The 24,504-nt window shown below is 39.8% G+C and overlaps 1 protein-coding gene across 3 annotated transcripts in view; it reads right to left on the bottom strand.

Annotated features, from left to right (window-relative positions):
• DENND5B (DENN domain containing 5B) overlaps positions 1-24,504 on the bottom strand; it is a 127,324-nt gene that overhangs the window by 3,480 nt on the left and 99,340 nt on the right. For all 3 annotated transcript variants that reach the window (XM_081331429.1, XM_081331427.1, XM_081331428.1), the window contains 8 exons: positions 19,119-19,247; positions 18,274-18,395; positions 12,512-12,657; positions 11,166-11,284; positions 10,011-10,198; positions 8,559-8,641; positions 6,741-6,867; positions 1,539-1,713 (listed from right to left, as the gene is read on the bottom strand). In XM_081331429.1, the coding sequence (XP_081187555.1) occupies positions 1,539-1,713; positions 6,741-6,867; positions 8,559-8,641; positions 10,011-10,198; positions 11,166-11,284; positions 12,512-12,657; positions 18,274-18,395; positions 19,119-19,247 (1,089 nt within the window). The remainder of the gene's footprint in view (positions 1-1,538; positions 1,714-6,740; positions 6,868-8,558; positions 8,642-10,010; positions 10,199-11,165; positions 11,285-12,511; positions 12,658-18,273; positions 18,396-19,118; positions 19,248-24,504) is intronic.

Raw genomic sequence — 24,504 nt, 5'->3', positions numbered from 1 at the left:
ACTACTTTTATTGGAAATCTACAGTAACACAAACTTGCAAGTGTAAATGTGTTTTCCCCTCCCTCACTTTCTCTTTGTGCGAACTAAGGAGGGTCATGTCTGAGACATTTACTCAGGTTTCATTCCTGCTCCAGACTCAGATCTCTTTAATCTGACGTTGTCCTGGTTGTGGCTGTGCCCTCTGCATCCATTCACTCACTCATATATTTGTATCCTGCCTCTTATTATTTTTACAAATAAGGTGGCAAACATGCAACACACCTTCTTCCTCTTACTTTCCCCATAACGACAACAACCATGTGAAGTTGGTTGGGCTGAGAGTGACGGACCCAAAGTCACCCAGCTGGCTTTCATGGCTAAGGCAGCACTTGAACTCACAGTCTCCCATTTTCTAGCCTCAACCATTAGACTAAACTGGCTCTCTCATCTTCTGGTCATTTCTATCATCTGGTCACAGTGGCAAGAAATATTTTTTCCAACCAGTATACTCAACTCTTAGTTCTCTCGAGGAAATAAAGGCATTTGACTGTTTCTATCTATCTGGATAGGACACCTGGATTTTTTTCCCCTTGGAAGAACAGGGATTCAAGAGTATTTGTCATACTCAATATGGGAAACTTAGGTTTTTGACAGTAAATCTATTTTTCCTAATGAGGTCTAAACAACCTAGAGAGATACCTGAATACAGGAAAATACTTCACTGATATTAAAATACAGCAACAATTTCTGACAACCCATAAAGTAACATAGTAAATGATATTTTTTAAGAAAAGGCAAATAGAAGTTAGATAGATTTTAAATCCTATCGCACTTTAACTCCCTTAAACATAACTAAATAATAACACATCTTATAATTCTAACAATTATACTAATACTCATTCATATGCTAAATGAAACTTTTTAGTCCCATATTTATTCTGTATATAATCAATCCATCTTCTCCACTCCAATATATATCTCTGTTGCGATTGTTCTTTCAAAGTTTGTTAAAAGGCAATACCCTGTATTCAGCTCTGGGAAGTCGGGGGGGGGGGGAGGGGGAGGGAGGGGAATTGGGGCTATGTTTTAAATGTACTAGATAATGTAAGTTATGTTTATGTTTAAAATGTATTGTAAAACTTTAAAACTCTAATAAAAAAGAAGTTAGATACAGATTATCATTTGAAAAATCAAATGAAAAATCCTATTTAAAAAAAACTTGCTTTCAAAATCCTAATTCAAATGATGCCATAGAAGTCCTAGGCAAATCCCTATAATTGTGACATCAGCTTGTACTAAGAAAGTCACATATTTATTTGAAAGATTCACAACCTACTTTTCTTTCAGGAATATAAGATGTCTTGCATAGTACACCTTCCTCCAACTTGTCACCATCATAGCAACTTTTTGAGAAATTGAACTGAGAGATAATCCATTCATGATCACTCAGTCAGCTACCAAGGCTGAGAAGTCTTGCCTCCATCATTCAATACCATTATACTTTTTTTTACGGTGCAGCTCACTTCAAAATGCTTTTTTATGTTTAAACATCCACATACCGAGTTCCAAAGCAAACAAGAATTTGGAATTTGCCGTCCTTCCCTATGTTCCGCGGAGCAGTATTGATGGCACTGACATAGTGGCAAAAGGTTTTACGAGAGGATTTTTGAAGAACGACATTGTCTTCGTTACCTTCAATCTGGTCAGTCATCTCGAAGTAGGCAACAGCTTTTTCTGAACATGGACAAAAGAGAGAATGAAGTCACCAAACACAGAATAGTATCTTAGGGGATTTGTTATTTTATCCAGAGGCAGTGTTCCAATAGTGTCCCTGCCTCTTGCCTTTCACTACACTTGCCTTTCTGAAATTATTTCAACTACTCAACACATTTACTTAGGAATGAATCGAAGGCACAAAGTATAGTTTCCACTGAACTCACTGGTGCTTCTGAGCCTTCACACAACTCAAAATTTCTAAGAGATTAAGCAGGCCCTTGAGTTAATTTTCAGATACAATGCAAATTTTAGATTTTTGCAAGGCATTCAAACAAAAGCTTTTCTTGGTAATGCAGGCTTAAAAGTAGGGTGCACGAAACAGCAGTGTAACCTGGGTGATACATAATTTTGTGCTATAATATGATTTGAAGCTTTGGTTCATGAAGTAATTATCTCTATTCTCTTGGCTCTATCTTCATCTCCAGGGACTAAGAGAGTAAGAATCTTTCCCACACAGCCAACTCATCCCATTATAACAATCCCTTGTTTTTGGTTGGATTTCCTACGATGTTTTTTTTTTCAAACTGGCATGGGAGCCAGATAGATTGGGAGGGAAGGAACGGAGCAGCTAGTGAAAGACCTATTCTTAGATTAAATTTTAAAGGGGAAGAGGTTGATTTATTTATGAAACTTCTGGGCCGCCCAATTCAAGTGATTCTGAGTAGCTTCTTATATAAAAATAATCTAGAGGGAACAGCAACCAACTCTCTTCCCCACCAGCAGAGATAAAAACAGGCTAAAAGACCATCAAGTACCCTAACCCAAGGCGTGGAGCAATAGCCATGTTTTTAAAGCTTTTTTAAAGACCAGTAATGAAGGTGTCATACAGTGCTGTAGCTATATTATGTTACTGGCTACATGTATTTAGTATTTATTTTATTGTATGATTTTATGGTCTGTCTTGGTTTATGATCTTATTGTTCTTCATTCATTATAATTTCATTATGCTTTCAGTCATTATGCTTTCAGGCATGGGCCAGCATAGGAATTTTATAAAATAAAAATGCTTTTAAAAGTGGTAAAGGAGGCAGGTCTTTTTACTAGTGACATATATTTTGGATTTGCCCATATTAATAAGTGTCTGAAAGCAGGACTGGCTGAAGCAAAATGGCAGCCACGCCCTGGAAATATTTTGTTTCATTACTGAAATCTGGTCCTTGTCCATTTGGTGACAGACGCTACACTTTGCAAGTTCATACAGAAGAGACTAATAGCAATAGCATTCAAGACCTATATACCGCTCCATAGTGTTTTAAGCCCTCTCTAAGGTTTACTTGGACTGCAAGGAGATCAAACCGGTCAGTCCTAGAGGAGATCAACCCTGACTGCTCTTTAGAAGGCCAGATCCTGAAGTTGAAACTCAAATACTTTGGCCACCTAATGAGAAGGAAGGACTCACTGGAGAAGAGTCTAATGCTGGGAAAGGTTGAGGGCAAAAGAAGGGCATGACAGAGAATGAGGTGGCTGGATGGAGTCACTGAAGCAGTAGGTGTGAGCTTAAATGGACTCCAGAAGATGGTAGAGGTCAGGAAGGCCTGGAGGAATGTTGTCCATAGGGTCGCGATGGGTCGTACACGACTTCGCAACTAACAACAACAACAAGGTTTACAGAGTCAGCCTATTGTCCCCAACAGTCTAGGTCCTCATTTTACCAACCTCGGAAGGATGGAAGGCTGAGTCAACCTTGAGCTGGTCAGGATTCAACCACTGGCAGTGAACAGAGTTAGCCTGCAATACTGCTTTCCAACCACTGCGCCACCAGGGCTCTATAATTAAATTATACCTACAGATAGTCCTCAAAGTACGACAAGAATTGGGACAGGAACTCCTGTCACTAAGTGATGCAGTCATTAAGTGAATTGTGCCCAATTTTACAACCTTTTTTGCCATGTTCATTAAGCAAATCACATAGTCATTAAGTGAATTCAGCTTCCTCGATTGAATTTGCTTGTTGAAGCCAGTTAGGAAGGTTACAAATAGTGATCACGTGATCCTCATATGCTACAACCATTGTAAATACATGCCAATTGCCAAGCACTGAATCAGGGTTGTGTGACCGTGGGGACAGTCATAACAGTCATAAGGGTGAGGACCAATTGTAAGCCAACTTTTTAGCACCGCTGTAACTTCAAACAGTTGCTAAATTTGTGGCCGTAAGTTGTGGACTACCTGTATAAGAAAGGTAAACCTACTTGGAAGTACTGTAAAAAATGGAGGTGCTGCACCCAATTCAAGCTGAGAAAAGATGACAATGTATATATTCATTGTGCAATTATGCAGCTGAGCACAGTTCCATGATCAGTTCCATTCCTTTTAGCATTACCTCTAATACCTAGCCAGCAAGCCAGCCTTGGTGGAGCAGTGGGCTAATGCCTCCTTAAGTAACACCAGCTGCCTGCAATTAGTGTAGGTTCGAGTCCCACCAGGCTCAAGGTTGACTCAGCCTTCCATCCTTCCCAGGTAGGTAAAATGAGGACCCAGATTGTTGGGGGCAATAAGCTGACTTTGTAAAAATGCCGCTTGGGGGGTGTATGAAAGCCCTAATAAGCAGGCATATACATAGAATGATGGCTACTGCTAAGCTTGTAAGCCGCCCTGAGTCTTCGGAGAAGGGCGGGATATAAATGGAATTAAAATAAAATAAATAAATAAATTAAGATAGACTTATTTGTGGCAATTATCACTTTGCAACTACTTATTAAGTAAGCAAATGTTACAGTAACATTTTTGCAGTTAGGTATGGAGTGATTTTATAAACGACAGCGAAGTCAGTGCTAGAGTCACAGCTAATTTAGATCCATAAATGCATTCCTAACGTATTAAGACACTGTAGCCATGGATTTACAGCTAATTACTACCCTTAAGGCATCTACTGCAGACATAATCTGTGCGTTCTCCGATTTGACACTAGAGCTGTAAATTAAGAATCACTCTGTAGAGACAATATTTAAAGAAAGAGAAGCTACGACACAGGATACGTTAGTTATTTGGAGGTATTCTGCCTATAGTATAGGACAGGGATCTTCAAACTTGGCAACTTTCAGACTTGTGGACTTCAACTCCCAGAATTCCTCAGCCATCCAGTCCACAAGTCTGAAAGTTGCCATGTTTGAAGACCCCTGGTATAGGAAATAATTAAACCATATGATTGGTCTCTTTCATTCTCAGTGTTGGCAGAGGGGGCAAGAAATCCCAACCTGAGGACTCACCAGAAAACAACAACTGAATTTGCTTAGAAATAGCTCATTTTGGGTTTTGTCTCCTTCTTCCTTAACAGCAACCAATGGTAAAAGTACCAAAATATACCTTCTGCCCTTTAGCGGTACAGGTAGTCCTCAACTTATGACCACAACTGAGCCCAAAATTTCTCTTGCTAAGTGAAACATTTGTTCAGTGGATTTTGTCCCATTTTACAACCTTTCTTGTCACAAGTGAATCGCTGCAGTTATTAAGTTAGTAACATGATTGTTAAACGAATCTGACTTCCCATTAAATTTGCTTGTCAGAAGGTTGCAAAAGGTGATCACATGACCCCGGGTCACTGTAACCGTCATAAATATGAGTCAGTTGCCAAGCGTCTATATTTTAATCGCATGACCACAAGGATGCTGCAACTCTCGTAAGTGTGAAAAATGGGTCGTAAGTCACTTTTTTCCAGTGCCATTGTAACTTCAAACTGTCACTAAATGAACTGTTGTAAGTTGAGGACTACTTGTATTTAAACTGGATGCCTGAGATGGATACCTCATTAAGCAAGTTGTTAAGAATACTTGGCAACTGTTTGTTTACTGTTTGTTTACTGGATAAACAACATTTTACCTATTCAATAAGATATGGAGAATGTTAATCAAGGGATGGGGAATTTTTGAGGGGAGATAGGATGCCATGAAGTGATGTGGTATGGCGTTATCAGAAGGGGCTATGCTACCACTGACATTGAGGTGGTTAAGAAAAATGGGAGTGGAGATCTATTGGAGGCAAACTGCAATCATGCAGCTCCGTGAGCATGGTAGTTTTCTGGAGACATTTCTAAATGTCTAAAATGTCTGTAAGAAAACAAGCTTGGAGAGCAGCAAGGACTCTTCATTTCAACCCTGAGCTACAAACGTTCTATCAAAACTGCTATCATTCCCACCTTTAATAGCCCCATTTACCTGAAAAAAGTTTTCAAACTACACCACCACCATTTGGGAGGCTGGGGGCTGCTAATAAGGCTCTGGAGGCTGAAGGTGATCATTATTAAGACTTAAACTGTGGTTATCTTACTTAATGACCATACGTCAGCCTGCAATTTCTATCATTAAGTTGTTCTGGTCATTAATGGATCACTGCATGACCTGCCTTAATGTTGCAAATTGTTTTTACTGTGGTGGTAAAGTGAGTCATTGTAGTCATTAAGTGAACAACACGGTTGTTAAAGAAATCCACTTGGATTGCCGGAGTTTTTTTTCCACAGAAGCCAGGAAAAAAAATGTGAGAAACCAGCAACAAACATTGCAAATTGTGGTCACATGACTGCAAAATATTACCACCAGTTGTAACATGTGCCGGATACCAAGTGTTTGAAAAGCAATCATTTGATGGTGTGGGGGTGTTGACGGTTGTAACTTTGTAAGTGACTTTGGGGATCAGTCGTAACTTTGAATGGCCAACAAGTGTCCAGTTGCTAAGTGAGGACTACTTGTAGTTTACACCAAACAACCACCAGCTAAACCTACCACATTTTAGCACAGTACAATATCCAACGCCAGCTGCTGACTATCAGTAGGCTTGCCCTAGTTAATCTCAGCAATCAGCCACCATCTATTCCAGGGGTGTTAAACTGCCAGCCGGACACGTCATCCGGAAGCCGCACCAACCCCATTGCCAGCAATGGCAAAACCGTCCCAATACGTCACATGACGTCGCGAGTTTGACATGTCTGATCTATTCAAAGGGATCTCTATTGTCCAGAGACCAGCTGAACCAAAGAAGCAGAACTTTACCTATGAAGTCCCAAATGAAGACATTCTTATGGAAGATACGTGCGGATTTGAAACCATGATGGAAAACCTGCTCCAATGCCATCACCAGGCCACTTTCTCCACATAGAAGAACGGTAAGGCTTCCTCGCTACAGGAAGAAGAAGAAGAAGAAGAAAAAAAAATCTTGTTTAGAAATTGACAGAAATATTTACAGCTTTGCTGCATGTAGAATAACACATTGCCGAACTGCAAGGACAGCATCTCTTCATTTTGGCCTATTCAGGAGAAGCAGCTAAGCAAAAGAGAGCATGCGTTTATAGAAAGCCCCCGCCCAAAAAAAAAAAAGGGCAAGGCTCAAAATACACATTCTGCCCCAGGAATATCTAACCCAAATCAGAGATGTTATTTTAGCAGTTTCTTCTAAGCCTTTATCTTCACAGACTTGTGAAAACAGAACAGCGACCTATTAGGTTATAAGTTTTTTTAAATTTTCACATGCTTGTACATTCTTGGTTTGATACATTTCCAGTTATCAACCACTCCCTTGCCCGTCTTAAAAAGTTGTTTGTGGTGCAGGGGAGATACGGAAAGTCCCAGAACAAATAAGGGCTTATATTTGTTTTCATTCTGAAATGTAGGTCAAGTGTCTCCAAGAATGACCTTCCTTGGTGCACAGGATTGAGGAGATAGGTCAGGGAGGCTTGAGTTGCATTGTGTAATTCTCCAAACATTTGCTTTCCAATGAAGGTGTAGAAGAGAGGTTTGCTGGGATGAACCGAGTAACATTACCTTGTGGCATCTTAAAAGACTGGCAAATTTATTACAGTAGAGTTCATTAACACAGTGCCTGCAATTGTAGTCACAGCGCTCCAGAAGGCGCAACTATAGAGAGGGGTCCAAAAAAAGTCAAGAGGGTAGCTTAACAACACAACAGACAGAAACCCTGACCCTTTTTGTGGTTTGCTCCCATCTTGATCTTTTTGACCAATGTTATTGACATCCTGCTGGGTAATATTTTATTTAACCGAATGAGGTATATGATGTGAGCATGTGTGTGTGTGTGTGTGTGTAAATAAAAGCAGGGCTTAAGTTGCATGAACACAACTTAACTGTTCTGATCACCCTCCCCAGATGTCCCTGAAAAACTTAAATTGTTTGTAAGATGGCACAATCCTTGTTTTAAAGTGCTATTTCACATTTCAGTGAGACAAGAAACTGCTTGCACCCGGAGTATACATTTTCCATTGGTTTAAGGCAGGGATAGGCAACCTCGGCTCTTTTATGACTCCTGGACTTCAACTCCCAGAATTCCTGATTCAGCATAGCTGACTCAGGAATTCTGGGAGTTGAAGTCCAGGAATCATAAAAGAGCCGAGGTTGCCTACCCCTGGTTTAAGGGCTCCTGTTACAAAGTGCCCAAAACCTGTACCAAAGTTTGTAGTTGTTTAAGGACTCTAAGGGCCATTATAATTGTTTTTAAACTCCTCATAATGCATAAAGAAGCTGGAGCTAAAAAGATAGGAAGATTTGTGCACTTCGGAGACTCTTACTAGTTTAAGCAAATTTCATACTTTCAGTCAGCCCGTTTCAGATATATACAAATGTAGGTATGCTATATGCATGGAGTTGTCTGACGTAGACTGCAGGATCAGTGTTATGTAACAAGGATCTAACAAGGTATTAATAAAATGAGACAATGAACTTCATTATTTGTGAGGACGATGAATCTGATGCGATATAAAATAAATATCATTCTGCCCTACCTGTGTACAATACATTCCATCAATCATTAAAGTTATTTGCTAACATGCCTAATACGTCAAATATTTAAGAGGCTACCTCTTTTTCAGGCTTATGGAAATGTTTCACAATATTGTTCACAGCTTCCCCTATTCCTTCTTGGATCTGACCTGCATTAGGCTCTGAAAGAAATAAAACAATAAGTGATTTATTCATTAGATTTATATTTCTCCAGAAACAAACGGTGATGCATATAGTGTTCTCTCTTCCAATGTTACTTCTACAACAAATCTGTGATGTAGTTGGCGGGATGGGTGAGGGAGGAAGGTCACCAAGTGATTGACCAAAAATCATCTCATGAACTTCCAGAGTTGACTTGAACCAAATTTCAAACCAGGGTCTCACTGTTCTAGTCCAATAATTGAACAAAGCACTGCACTGCTTCTGTCTCTTACATGTACACTTTCAATTTTGCAGAGAAGTGACTTTAAATTTAACACTTCAAGCACAGCAGCAGGGATATTTTGAAAGATGGCATAGGCAGAGTCCACTATTATGAGATGCAGTGCATCATGGCACAAACATGTCACTTATGGCCTTGCAGCCAATGTGTGGCTTGAGGGTAGAATGAAAAGCTGGGGTCTGCATCATGCACATGATGTTACTTTTTCATTATTACTGTTAAAATAGCAGGCCTCTACGCATACTACTTTGACAACTGTAAAAGACACCTTGTATTTATGGAGTACAAGATAATCAATTGTGGTATCTACAATCAAAGAGTTGAATAGTTAAATGTCAAATGTTGGGAAACAACAATATGCAGGACAGGGTTATAGTTGTCAGGCTTGTGAGCTTCTCAAAGAAATATAATTGCTTTTGGCTAGCCTTTCTTTGCTTCCTTTTAAAAAGTGGCCCCTGATTTAAAAAGAAGTTCAAAATTTTGATATTCATCATAACACTAAAAATAATAACAAAAAATGTATATTTCAGAAATTGGGACTAGTCTAGCCTGAGAAAGTTTTGTTCCGTTTTATATTAAAGCAGAGACCCCTTTTTTAAAAATCTCAGTTCCTAAACATCATCAGATTCTGGCTGCAGTGTATGAGATGTTACTGAAGATTTAAAACATGTAGATCAGGGGTCTTCAAACTTGGCCCTTTTATGACTTGTGGACTTCAACTCTCAGAATTCCTCAGCCAGGCACGCTGACTGAGGAATTCTGGGAGTTGAAGTCCACAAGTCTTAAAAGGGCCAAGTTTGTAGACCCCTGATCTAGAGCATGGAAGTGTTGAAGACACCTAGGCTAAAAGTTCAATGCAGCTTAAAAGCCTGGTATAGTAACAGGATTCTGAATTAATAGGACCTTGGCCTGACCCAGCAAGATCCTTATACAGTATACCTAGTTCATGTGGGAAAAATATACCTGTAGCACGAAGTCCACTAAAATTCTAAAGATTTATCTCTCATTGGCAAAATATTTTCCCCAATAATCATCCTGTATGTTTGATAGCAATGCAAGAAGCTATCACTGACAATAGCTGCTCATACTTATATTCTTCCCAGTTAGGGAAGTCATGCTCAATCTTCGGGCCACAGTTGGAGATTTTTGTTGAGGTGGGGTCCGGCACTGTTTTCCCAAATCTTCCTCCGATGATGACGGTAGCAACTCTCCAATCAGTATACGTTCCAAGCTTCCATCATCAACACCTTTTCCCAACCATCTTCCACAAGGGAACCTGAAGGTAGGAGAGGAAGATGCAGTTGAGTTCTGGGTTCTTGCCAAGGCAGGATTAATTTCACAGCATCTTGCATACATGTGTTGTATAACACATTCTCAGTTTCTGGTCAGCCCTTAAGTCTGAGATCACTGCAGAATTGGTGTATATCTTAGCCATAAAGATTCATACAGCCAGAGGGGAGACGTTATTTGCAGTATCAACTCTTCTGCACATTAACTGACTTCCTAGAATTGTTCCAGTATTGTATACATAGATAAATAGTGCTTTATGGTATAATGGGACATGGAATTGTGCTGGTTTTTGGCTAAGCAAGATAGAATCTGAAGTGTTTTTCTAGCTACGTTGTGCTTCCTGAGAATGCACACTTTCCCTCTCCCACAAAAGCACAATGTTCCTATAAAGATAAAACTTTTTTAAAAAAATTAAGAACAGAAATTTTATACTTTTATAGCTGTAATATAATCAAGAAAAACAAAATACAAATGTATGTACAGAAAGTAAATCCGATTTACAGAGAGCTCCATTTTCTTGTCTGATTTGATCTAGCTTGGTTCAACTTTTGACTTTCTATTAGCAGATGAATGCTTGGTGGTGGTGGTTTTTTTTGGATCTGACAATTATTAAGAAAAGTATATTTCTACTTGAAAACTCGCAGATTTCTTATAAAGCATTGCCAGATTGCACAAATAATTATTTTCTCTCTGAACAATTAGAATCTACTTGGAGATTACAATCTGGTGAACATTAAAACCCCTTAATAAAAACTCTTTAAAAGTTTGCAGTCTCAAAGCTTTAAACAATGGTCTCATCTCGTATTAAAAAAAATAACTATACGGTTGTACTTTGAGGTCTACTTATACACGAAAGTAATCATATTCAGTTATGTGACACTGCAAGGACATGAAAACGAAGCTGAATCTGTGTAGCCATTTAGAAATGATTTACTTGTGTTTTCCCTGCTTACTTATAGGTGTGTCCAGTGATTTCATTTCTGACCATGACACAATCCACCAGCCACTTGGCTAACAGTCCTGAATTATCATGTCCTATCTGAACAGTTGTTAGCTTCCCCAGGTTTTGACACTGTGGAAGAAAAAGAAAAAAGGAGGGGGAACATTTAAATCCTAATTGTACTTCTGATATACACAGTAGGCAAAATCACCATCCCCCACTTTTTTTTCCGCTTAAAAAGACAAATACAGTCGGGTTGATGAAGCTTGCATGTATATTACAAATGAATGGTCTGAGTGAACAGCTGAAGTCAAAGCAATTGTGGTCTAGTTCACATATGTATCCATTCTTTGATGACTGTATGGATTGCTGAAATCCAATGAGACAGACAGAAGGTATGTTTCAGCAAATGTCACTTCCAGCACAATGCAGTTAATTCATACAAAGAGCCATTCGTCATCCAGGAGAGTAAACAAATATAATACTAAATGACAGACATGCACACTTGAATAGTTTTGCTGACTGACAGCTAAATGTGTGAAATCATGTTTCAAAATGCATTATGTTTGAAGCAATGTGGATGTTTTCTGTCATATGTCAGTTTGATTGCTCATAAATTCATATATGTGGGAGACTAAGGCTAAATAGAGTTTCCTTAAGTAAGGCTATGTTTGGATCCGTTTCAGGATTCCTGATGTAACAACATGCAGGGAAGCAGACACCTGTCCCATGAAGAAATTCATTCTGATAAAAATGAAGGCACAAAAAATACAAAGGGCAAATTTAGGCTGGGGTTGAATTCTATATGCCGAGTACTTTTCGCCCCACTTTCAGGGGCCATAAGATAAAAATATGCCACACTCTTATGGAATTCCAGCTGTTATACAAGCCACAATGACATGACCAGACAAATTATTGTTAAGGCTATGTGAAAAAGTTCTATGACCATTATTAGTAATTTCCTTTATTCCATAAGCTGACAATAATATTCAGGCTCTTATGAATTCAATTTATGTCATTAACAACCCTCTGGAAATGAAACATCACCAGAATTATCACGTTATGAGCCACGGGAAAAAATGATTTTTTAAAAATAGGCATTACTGTCAAATCTTTAAAAAACAGTGGCAGAATAAAACTACTTCTGTTGCATGAGAACAGGTAGTAAGGGTTTGTTGAACAGCAAGCACATTTCTTTCCATATCAACAGCTCAGTGCTGCACCCGTTTTGTTTGTTTTTGAGAGGAATTCTGTGCTACGCTGAAAGGTTTATCCAAGGCTTTTGAGCAAGCACTTCCTGGATACTCAAAATCCAACATTTGCCATAGCAGGCAGGGAAGCACAGGACACTGAACTCACCTCAAATGTCATTTCTAACAAGTTCTTTGGAATCTGCATAATGCCAGTATCACCCAGTTCTCCAGAAACACAAATCCAAGGGTTTGATGTAGTGATTACGTTGCTCAGCTTTTTAATGGGGATAATCACAGTTCTGTATGGAATCACTGTAATGGCAAACAGTGGTAATTACAGGTCTGTCTAAGCCAGCCATAAATACAGCCTTCTAGCAAGAAATAACACTAATGTATTGGAATATCAGCAAAAATAAAAAAGCCCAAACTAGAACTCCATCCAGACAATGTAACTGTTATCCAAACACATCACACCATCATTTTACCCCAAATATACAGGTATTCCTTGACTTATGAAATTCTGGGACTAGAATTTCCGTTGCTAAGCAAGATGGTTAACCGTGTTACGCCTGATTTTATGATTTTTACGCCACTGTTGTTAAGTGAATCACTGGTTGTTAAGTGGATCATGCAGTTGTTAAGTGAACCCAGCTCGGAAGGTCGCAAATGGTGATCACATGACCCCAGGACCCTGCAAGCATCATAATGCATGCTGATTGCTAAGTGCCTACATTTTGATCATGGGAATGGTGCACTGATTGTAAGTACTAGTCATAAGTCATTTTTTTCAATGCCATTGTATGTCTGCTAAATGAATGGTTTTAAATCAAGGACTGCTTGTACTCAAGGCTATGATAACTCTGTATATGTATATTGCATTTAAATATTATTGCTAATGGTATTGATTGACACATTCCTATTTAAATGTTTTTTGAATTGAAGGCTACCACATTATCTTAAGGGTTCTGTTATGTGCAAGCAACACATTTTTAAATCAGAAAAATATTGCTTAGAGGCAGCCCAAGCAATAAAGAAAGAAGAAAAACATTCTACACTGCATCATCTAAACATTCTAAAAAGTAGCTCATATTCTGAAAAGTAAATGCACTTCTTTAAACAGGAATTTCAGTCGCACTTTTTGAAAAGCAGGTTCACAAAGAATGTTCCTTCCCTCCCAGGATCCAAGGCTAGTTGGCTTTTTTCTACAATTTAGCACATTCGTTGTATTTGGTTCTCTCTCCTGCTTTTTAACATTTATAAGAAGCTGCTAGAAGAGCCATTTGTCAGATCTAGATGAGGTATAATATCAATATGCAGATTATACCAAGCTGTCCATTAGCACCCCAGGCCTGATTGAAGAGAACCTGGCTACAGTGACCCAAACTTTGTATTATCGCTTGTCTGGACTACTATTACTACTGAAATGAAACTATTGTACGTGGGGCTACCTTTGAAGATTGCTCAGAAGGAACAATCCAGATTGCTTGCTGGCTGGCTGGCCCTCATAAACCTCTGTTGCAGACTGTGAACTGGCTGCCAATAGGTTTCTCAGCGGAATTCAAAGTGTTGTTTTTAAACTTTCTATCTCTTTAAGTCTTTGTACCTGCAGGACTGTCCTCTTGAATCAGAACTGACTCATCCAAGATATCAATTCTAGGGAAATCTGCTGGTGGTGTCCCATTATCATGAGGTTTTGCTGGGCTGAGGCAAGGAAATGCTGCTTTTCATTCATGGCCTCTGTACTTTAGAACAACTTCCCCCTCGAGGTTAGATTAGCCCCTTTGGAGGTAACCTTCTAAAGCTTAAAGTAATTAAAATACTTTTTTATTGTACACATTGTACACATTAAAATCAAATCCTAGGTTTAAATTGTTTTAAATATTATTATGCATGTTCAGTTGGGTGCTTATGAGGGTATGTTTGGAAAAGTGGACAATTAACAGAATAAAGCCAAACTTCCCCGTAGGGATGGTGAATTCTTCTCTGCACAGAAAAGAAAGTAACATCAGCTTGACTTGGCCGGCTGAAAGGATGCATCTTGTATAGCAAAATCGTTGGCTTTTTTTTCTATGCTAACGTACTGTATGTAGCCACTAGATGTTGCTGTTACTGCACAGCCAAAATGGGAAGACAGATAAATTTAGAAACTGCAGATTCATGTCATTTTTATTTTTAGAAAACTGGATAAACATCAGAGGCAAAATCAAACAAGGAAGCCCAAGCCAAAAAAAGTCATTCTTTACCTCCTGTTTCCATAGCAACAGGTTAGGGCATATATTACCATGGAATGATGCTCATAGATAAATGCTATTTGTAAGATACATAATACAAATGTATATCTCAGTGCAATACATGTTTCAGATCCAGCATCGCTGTTCCCATCAGCCCTGAGCTGCAAGTATTTCTATCTGCACCAGGAAGGTGGTTGTGCTAGTTGCCATCCAAATTTTCCCACAAGGCTGCTGATACATCATTCCAGGGCATTGTGGGACATTAAGACAGGAGCTCTCGAAAACCAGGCAATGGATACTTTTCTACGGGTTTCGTCTTTGTTTGTTATGCTCTTAGAGATGCCCTGTTAAATCTCTCAAGATATCTGCAGAGAGTATCTGTCTCAGGAATTCTGGGACTGCTGCAGTGCCTGCCCTCTGGAATGACATGCCTCCAGAGATTTGTAATTTCCACCCTAATGTCATCCATAAAATAATTAAAACTTGATTGTTCTCCCAGGCCTCAAGATAGGGGAGAACCCAATACAGGATAGGAGAGAATCCCAATGTTTTTGGTTTTAGTGCTCTTCTGGCTGGTTGTGTTTTTTCTCCATATGTTTTTTATTTAACAAGCCGTGCAGAATCATTAAAGAGTCGGGTAGATAAACACATCAACAGTCTGATTAGAAGTGTTCATATTGTCTTGGGAATCGTAAAAAAATGAATGGAAATTACACTTCATGCATGAAGAGATTGTCAATCAGCAGGTCTTGCAAAAAATGGCAGCAAACCAAGGCCATGTGGAGTGATGTTATGCTGATCCCCAGAAGTTCTTTATCTTTGCTGTGACCAGATGGCTGGATTTGGCCCAAGGGGCCTCCAAACCGCAGCCCTGTGACATCTCTGACTCAGCCTAAACCACCTTGCAGATTTGGTGAAAAGACAGAAATTCTGGATCATTCAATACCTGATATATTAAGTTCAGGGAAATGACTATGATACATCATTTTTAAAATATATACATTTAAAAAACCTAGAAAATTAAAACAGATTATCTCAGGGGCTGCCACAAAGAAGAGGGAGTCAAGCTGCTCTCCAAAGCGCCTGAAGGCAGGACAAGAAGCAACGGATAGAAACTAGTCAAGGAGAGAAGCAACCTAAAACTAAGGAGAAATTTCCTGACAGTTAGAACAATTAATCAGTGGAACAACCTGCCTCCAGAGGTGGTGAATGCTCCAACACTGGAGGTTTTTAAGAAGAGACTGGACAGCCATTTGTCTGAAATGGTATAGGGTTTCCTGCCTGAGCAGGGGGTTGGACTAGATGACCTCCAAGGTCCCTTCCAACTTTACTATTATGATTATGATAATACTCCAATCAAGTCATCATCTCTAATGCGGTGACAGATATAGGATTCCAACTATCTAGATTAAAAATCTTTTAATTGTTCAGAACATTAAACCATCTTTGGTTGGTCACATTTTAAAGAGAAGAACTCCAGCAGCATTTCCCAGACAACCCATAGATCAGAAGGTATTATTCAGATATTATTTTGTAATATTATCTTTGGCTCAAAAAAACACAACCCGACAAAGGAGGTGGAATGGTGAGAGGGAGGCAGAGGACATGGTATACTAAAAGATTATTTCCCTATATTATGTGTAACTTTTTAAAAACCCAGAGACTTTTATAGAAGGCCAGAACACAAATAAATAAACCAAAACTTAAAATAATCACAAATTAATGAACATGTCTAAAATTAATATGGACTGAAATTAGTGTGAGCCATCTATTATAATGTTATAGATAACTGGATGCTTTATATGATTCAATATGTTTTTTCACTCAAAGTGTTTTGTTTAATTATTTTACCAATATCTGCCCATCTGTTAGTGTAAAAATATTCCCTGTTTGGCTTAAATGGAAAACAGCAGATATAACCAAAAACAAATCTCAATCTAAAAGCAGCAATTAAAATAACTTCAACATAAAAATTACACATTTTGAAAAATAAGCAAGTAAATCTGGCAATGGAAACATTTAGAAATTAGAGATGTTTCCTCCAGGGGGTGTCCATAAATATAAACAAGGAACTCGAAGGACTCTAGCATCTGTTAGGTAAATACAAGGACACCTGCCTTGCCTGTTAATATTTTTTTTTATTTTTCAGATTCTTTTTAATTTAGACACATAATATGATGTTAGCATGCTGCAACCAAACCAAACTGCATAATCTTAATTTCCAAAAATGTTCTTGAACCCACATTTATCCTGAAGGGATTCTCTGCTGTCTGATAAATGAAAGTTTTATGATGTTCACCACTATTAGGTCAACCATTTTGGGAGAGTGCCCTTCAAATGCTCCATGCAGCCACTCCATGCTCCACCCGAAATCTGGTACTGTTATCCTTAAGACATGCCACACCCTCAAGATTCAGCAGCAGAGTAGCAGTTATAATCTGGAATAGAGTAGCTTTTACTAAACTTTCGTACTACAACTCTAACCCATACCTGTTGCTTGACGTTACAATGGATAACAGCAGTTCCATGGGTGAAGGAAACCCACCATTCAAAAGACTGTAGTCTAGAATATTTGTGGTTTTTTTTTTGTTAATGTAAGCATCAAGCTCCCTTCGTCCAGTGCGCTCCCACAGGGAGGGTCTTCTCAGGGTGCCGCCGGTTAAAGATTGCCGCCGGGTAACACCCAGGGGTAGGGCCTTCTCAGTGGGCGCGCCTGCCCTCTGGAACCAGCTGCCCGCGGAGCTTAGGACTGCCCCCGACCTCCGTTCATTCCGCCGGGACCTGAAGACCTGGCTCTTCGAGCTCTCTGGCCCAGGCTGAGAATTTTTTAATTTTTAATTTTAACTGGGTTTTTATTTTTTCTCAGGGTTTCATTTAATCTTTTTTAATTTGTTTTAACTTTTGTATTGATTTTCTTTTAAATACCCTGTAAACCGCTCTGAGTCCTTCGGGAAAGGGCGGTATATAAATCTAAATAAATAAATAAATAAATAAATAATTTAAACTGTTTTGGAATCTTTAATTAATATAGTCCATTTATTAATAGACTATAAAAATACCATATAACCATTCAAAATCCTGGAAGTCACCTGCCTTATTACGTAAATCTAAAGATCTTGGGTCCTACAAAAGACCTTTTCCATAAGTATCTAGTAAAAGCTCTTGAGTGCACCCATGTTCTGAAGCTTCGAAGGTGGTAGGAAGACGTGGATTTCTCAGGAATGGCCCCCTGACTTCGCCACGCTCTCAAGGGAAGCAGACTTTGCAGCTCTAGATTAAGATGTGTAAGTTCTTTCATATTGTAAACACTTTCTATATCCAAGATATATTTCTTTGAGATCTCTTACATCTGTTGAGGCATTTAAATATTGTAATGATAATTTATATTACTATTATTAAATAAATCATATTATTATTTATACTTAAATAAACAAAAAATGAATTTGATCACTTCCTAAACTGTCTTCCCCAATTGGGCATCTTTCAAATGTATAGATTTCAATCCTCTCCCAGTGGGCCCATTGCTGAGAATTCTGGGAGTTGAAGTCCACATATCTGGAAAATATCCAGGTTGGGAAAGACATAACATAATGTAGCATAACATATATTGTGCTATTATCCAGTGATAATTCCCAGAGAATTATCTGGAGTTCTCCCTTGGGGAGAAGTATACAGTCAGCTTTTTATCCCTACTTACTGATGGTAGTGAAGACACTTGTAAAGCAGAAGTAATTCACAGCATTGAGAGAAAGAAGATGATAGAGAAATTGTTCCCGCTCTTCTTCACAACGCAGAAAGGCATACCGCTTGTACAGTTTCCTGCAGGGAGTAAGAAATATCTTATGGACAACACCACCAGGCAAAGCTTGTGAGAATCTAATGAAAGAAAGTTGTAATTGCCCTTCCACATTACGGCAAGGCCAATGAAGTGTGCTGAATCAAGAATGGTTACAATAAGTTTCCGTTTAGTGGGACCTACTGTATTTTCTCTCTCTCTAGAACAGGGGTGTCCAACTGGCGGCCCAAGGGCCGGATGCGTCACGTGCAGGCCACACCCACCCTGCCTCCACAAAGGCAAAAAACGTCAAGATATGTCATGATATGTCACATGACGTGATTGAGTTTGACACCCGTGCTCTAGAACCTTAACATCCAACTTGAGTTAGATATTCATAAAGAATTCTGAGCTCAAGAATCTCAGTGATGTAACAAAAGTTAAACTCTCCCCCTCCTCCATTTCAATTCTAGGTTAGTCATGTTTTCTCTCTTTCATCCTCATAATTTAGAATTGAATGAAGAGTTAATTGCCATGCTGGTTGAGGATGATAGTATTTTCAGGAACATTAACTGGGAAAGCTACCTTGGAATAATACAAGATCTCCACTGAAACTTAAGCTACTTCAATTCCAAGCCAAGGTTCCTAAAGAGCTGCTTCATATGCAATCTTAAATTTGAGTTCGATTAACTTACTCTTGGAAAAGAGTCACATCAAATTGCTGCCTGAAATGAGGATTCCAGAAAGACCAACCTTGAAGAACTTACTTTGCCAGAGCTTGATTAGAGAGGAGCTGCTTCAGATGTTGAGACAAGAGCTTTTTTTCAAGAGACAGTCTTATCCATGCCCGTGCCCGACCCACTTCAGTCTTTATTTCACTCATGTTCTGAATGTGCCTTCAGGAAAGAAAAGAAAAAGAAGAGGAAGAAGCACAGTTAACATCTATTGCAAAGCATTTCTACACTACAGAAAAATTGACTATTAGTGTAAGGGTGGAGAAACCTCAAACTCATGGAGTAATTAATAGTCAAGAGAATGTCCTTTCTGCTGATTAACAGATTGTGTGACCCCCCTCAGAATCTCCTTTCTGGTGAAATTAAAGGTTTGCAGGGAATGGTAATAATATTATAAATAAGAAACGGGAAGTCTAATTTTCCACACGATTCACTGCAAAATTTATGTTGTGATATGGTCAACACAAGATAAGAAAACAAGGCCTCCCAATCTGAACTTCAGCACAAGAAAACAAGGCCTCCCAATCTGAACTACTTGGGCATTCTCAGAATGAATTATCATCCCTTCAGTGTAGCAGAGCTACTTTGGCGTAGTGGTAAAGATGCTGGCCTAGAAACCAGGAAACGTGTGTTTTGGTCTTGCCGTAAGCATGAAAACCATTTGGGCGGCTGTGGGCCAGTCAGTCTCTGTCAGCCCAACTTACCTCACAAGGTTGTTGCTATGGAGATAATAGGAGGAGGAAGGAGTATTAGATATGTTGGCCACCTTGAGTTGTTAAAAATAATAAAGGCAGGATAAAAATATAATAAATAAATAAATTATGGAAAGGAAAGCTGAAGAAACTTGGTCACTGGCCTGTGCAGCAGAATAGGGCGGGTGCAACTGTTTTCAGTATAAAGACCAAACTTAGTCTTTGTATAGTGTGTTGGGGAGACCATTCCAAAAAGTAAACTAGAAAACAAACAAATGAAGAAAATGAAAGAAACCAGCCACTGATATATGCAAAGCCCACCGATATATGCATAGCCTACACTCTCTCACACTCAAAAGCAACATCAAAGCAGCAAATTATAGAGGAGATCCAGAGCCTGTGAACCTCAAATTCTAGAACCTCAGGCACGGCTCTGTAGCTGAAGAAGTATGATCTGAAAAGTGCACATTCAGGAAGGCTCCCAGATTTGATCAAGTCACAAACCGAAGGGTTATGGTGAGCAAGCAAACCAAGCAAAGCTGTGTATAGCAGTCCGAGGCCCAGAGAGTCAAAAACATACGCATTTTGATGGAGTGGATTCTGCAATTCTGGTTCTTTGCGCATTCTCCCAATCCCCGTTCTTAGACCAACTGAGCAAAGGAGAAGGGATGGTGTAGTGAATATGTGCTGCTTGAAAAAAAAATTCCTCTGTAGCACCTCCCTATGCCAGCCCTGCCCCCATTCCTGCAGCAATTGCTGCACTGTTGTAGCAAAAGTGCGCTCCACCATGTGCCACACTGCAATTCATTACAATGTATGGAAACTTTAAAAAAAATACTGCAGAGCTTGCTTGCTGCTGCACTGGAGATAGTGCTGCTGTCAACACTTAATTAGCATATCCCAATTCATCAGTTTTTGCATGCAATAACAATGCTAACTGTGGTGTACCCCCCCCCCGCTGCTTGCATAAAATTAAGAGGTAAAATGAGCCCTTCTGATTCATCCAGCCATTTCAAGAGTGAGATAATCCTCTCCAACTCCTTTTGTTCTTTGTTAGGGACCCCCACAGCTCCTCTCCTTGAGCTGTGACTCACACAACCATCCATACTGCTATAAAACAAGAGTTGCTTCTCCTGCTTGCAAGATTCTCTGCAAAGCAAACTCTCCCCCCCCCCTTTTTGGGGGGGCGGAATGTCTTTGACAAGCAGCTCTTGGGGCTACAAACACAGCACAACCAGGCATATGATCAAAAGTCCTTGAGAAATATGACAAGCACATTATTTGCTCCCATTGTGATGAAAAACACTCACTTGTAACTATTTAAAGCCTTTTTGATAGGGACTACATCAAAGCTCCCCTTCATGGATTACTGCCTTGTCGTGGCGAAGGGGCTTGCGTAATTCAATGAAGCTATGAGCTATGCCGTGCAGGGCCACCCAAGACGGACAGGTCATAGCAGAGAGTTCTGACAAAACGTGATCCACTGGAGAAGGAAATGGCAACCCACTCCAGTATCTTTGCCATGAAAACCCTATGGACAGTACCAAAAGGCAAAACGATATGACGCTGGAAGATGAGCCCCTCAGGTCGGAAGGCGTCCAATATGCTACTGGGGAAGAGCAGAGGGCTAGTACTAGTAGCGCCAGAAAGAATGAAGCGACTGGGCCAAAGCCGAAAGGACGCTCAGCTGTGGATATGTCTGGTAGTGAAAGGAAAGTCCGATGCTGTAAAGATTTTTTCTCCATAGGAACCTGGAATGTAAGATCCATGAATCAAGGCAAGCTGGACGTGGTCAAACAAGAGATGACAAGACTGAACATCGACATCTTAGGTATCAGCGAACTAAAATGGACAGGAATGGGTGAATTTAATTCAGGTGACCATCAGGTATACTACTGTGGGCAAGAATCCCTCAGAAGAAATGGAGTAGCCTTCATAGTCAATAAAAGAGTAGGAAAAGCAATACTGGGATACAATCCTCAAAATGACAGAATGATCTCAGTTCGAATCCAAGGCAAACCATTCAATATCACAGTAGTCCAAGTCTATGCTCCAACCACCGGTGCTGAAGAGGATGAAATTGACCGGTTCTATGAAGCCCTACAGCACCTTATAGAACTAACACCAAAAAATGATGTCCTTATCATCATGGGGGATTGGAATGCTAAAGTAGGAAGCCAAAAGATAACCGGAATAACAGGCAAGTTTGGCCTTGGAGTACAAAATGAAGCAGGGCACAGGCTGATAGAATTTTGTCAAGAGAATACGATGGTCATAGCAAACACTCTTTTCCAACAACCCAAGAGACGGCTCTACACATGGACATCACCAGACGGTCAACACAGAAATCAGATTGACTATATGCTCTGCAGCCAAAGATGGAGAAGCTCTATACAGTCAGTAAAAACAAGACCAGGAGCTGACTGTGGCTCAGACCATGAGCTTCTCGTTGCAAAGTTTAGGCTTAAACTGAAGAAAGTAGGGAAAAGCACCAGGCCAATCAGGTATGAATTAAATCATATCCCCATTGAATATACAGTAGAGGTGACAAATAGATTTAAGGAATTAGATCTGATAGACAGGATGCCTGAAGAACTATGGACAGAGGTTCGCAACATTGTACAAGAGGTAGCAACCAAAACCATCCCAAAGAAAAAGAAATGCAAGAAAGCAAAATGGCTGTCTGAGGAAGCTTTGCAAATAGCTGAGGAAAGGAGGGAAGCAAAAGGCAAGAGAGAAAAAGAAAGATACGCCCAATTGAATGCAGAATTCCAGAGAATAGCTAGAAGAGATAAGAATGCCTTCTTAAATGAACAGTGCAAAGAAATAGAAGAAAACAATAGAATAGGGAGGACCAGAGATCTTTTCAAGAAAATTGGGGAGATGAAGGGAACGTTCAATGCAAAAATGGGCATGATAAAGGACCAAAATGGCAGGGACCTAACAGAGGCAGAAGAGATTAAGAAGAGATGGCAAAATTACACAGAAGAACTATACAAGAATGAGCTTAATGTCCCTGATAATCACAATGAGGTCACTGACCTCGAGCCAGACATCCTAGAATGTGAAGTGAAGTGGGCCTTAGAAAAGCTGAGCAACAACAAAGCTAGTGGAGGTGACAGTATTCCAGCTGAGCTATTCAAAATCTTAAAAGACGATGCAGTAAAAGTGCTACACTCAATTTGCCAGCAAATTTGGAAAACTCAACAGTGGCCACAGGATTGGAAAAGATCAGTTTACATTCCAATTCCAAAGAAAGGCAGTGCCAAAGAATGTTCAAACTATCGCACCATTGCACTCATTTCTCATGCTAGTAAAGTTATGCTTAAAATCCTACAAGCTAGACTCCAGCAGTATGTGGATAGAGAACTACCAGAAGTACAGGCAGGATTTCGAAGAGGCAGAGGAACTAGAGATCAAATAGCCAACATACGCTGGATCATGGAGAAAGCTAGAGAGTTCCAGAAAAACATCTACTTCTGCTTCATTGACTATGCTAAAGCCTTTGATTGTGTGGATCATAACAAACTGTGGCAAGTTCTTAAAGAGATGGGAGTACCAGAACATCTTATTTGTCTCTTGAGAAACCTATATGCGGGCCAAGAAGCAACAGTGAGAACTGGACACGGAACCACTGATTGGTTCAAAATTGGGAAAGGAGTCCGGCAAGGCTGTATACTTTCGCCTTGCCTATTTAACTTATATGCAGAGCACATCATGAGAAAGGCAGGGCTAGATGAATCAAAAGTTGGAATTAAGATTGCTGGAAGAAATATCAACAACCTAAGATATGCAGATGATACCACTCTAATGGCAGAAAGTGAAGAGGAACTGAAGAGTCTCTTGTTGCGAGTGAAGAAGGAGAGTGCAAAAGTTGGGTTGAAACTAAACATTAAGAAAACCAAGATCATGGCATCCGGCCCTCTCAATTCCTGGCAAATAGATGGGGAAGAAATGGAGGTAGTGACAGATTTTATTTTCCTGGGCTCCAAGATCACTGCAGATGGGGACTGTAGTCAAGAAATTAAAAGACGCTTGCTCCTCGGGAGGAAAGCCATGGCAAATCTAGACAGCACACTAAAAAGCAGAGACATCACCCTGTCAACAAAAGTGCGTATAGTCAAGGCTATGGTCTTCCCAGTTGCAATGTATGGCAGTGAAAGTTGGACCATAAGAAAGGCTGAGCGCAAAAGAATTGAGGCCTTTGAACTCTGGTGCTGGAGAAGACTCCTGCGAGTCCCTTGGACTGCAAGGCGATCAAACCGGTCAGTCCTAGAGGAGATCAACCCTGACTGCTCTTTAGAAGGCCAGATCCTGAAGCTAAAACTCAAATACTTTGGCCACCTAATGAGGAGGAAGGACTCACTGGAGAAGAGCCTAATGCTGGGAAAGATTGAGGGCAATAGAAGAAGGGGACGACAGAGAATGAGGTGGCTGGATGGAGTCACTGAAGCAGTAGGCGTGAGCTTAAATGGACTCCAGAAGATGGTAGAGGACAGGAAAGCCTGGAGGAACATTGTCCATAGGGTCGCGATGGGTCGGACACGACTTCGCAACTAACAACAACAACAACAACATCAAAGCTGAAATTTCCCACTCCTCCATCATTGATGATGAGTTCCATTTAAAGCACAGCTTTGGTGATATCAATCATTTTCCTGACACTACTAAGGAAAATGGAAGCAAGCGAGCAACAACAGGAGAATAAGTAATATTAGCAGCACCCA

The sequence above is a fragment of the Vipera berus genome (assembly GCF_964194415.1).
Source record: "Vipera berus genome assembly, chromosome: 6".
Classification (NCBI taxonomy): domain Eukaryota; kingdom Metazoa; phylum Chordata; class Lepidosauria; order Squamata; family Viperidae; genus Vipera; species Vipera berus.
This window is presented reverse-complemented; position numbering and strand designations above follow the sequence as displayed.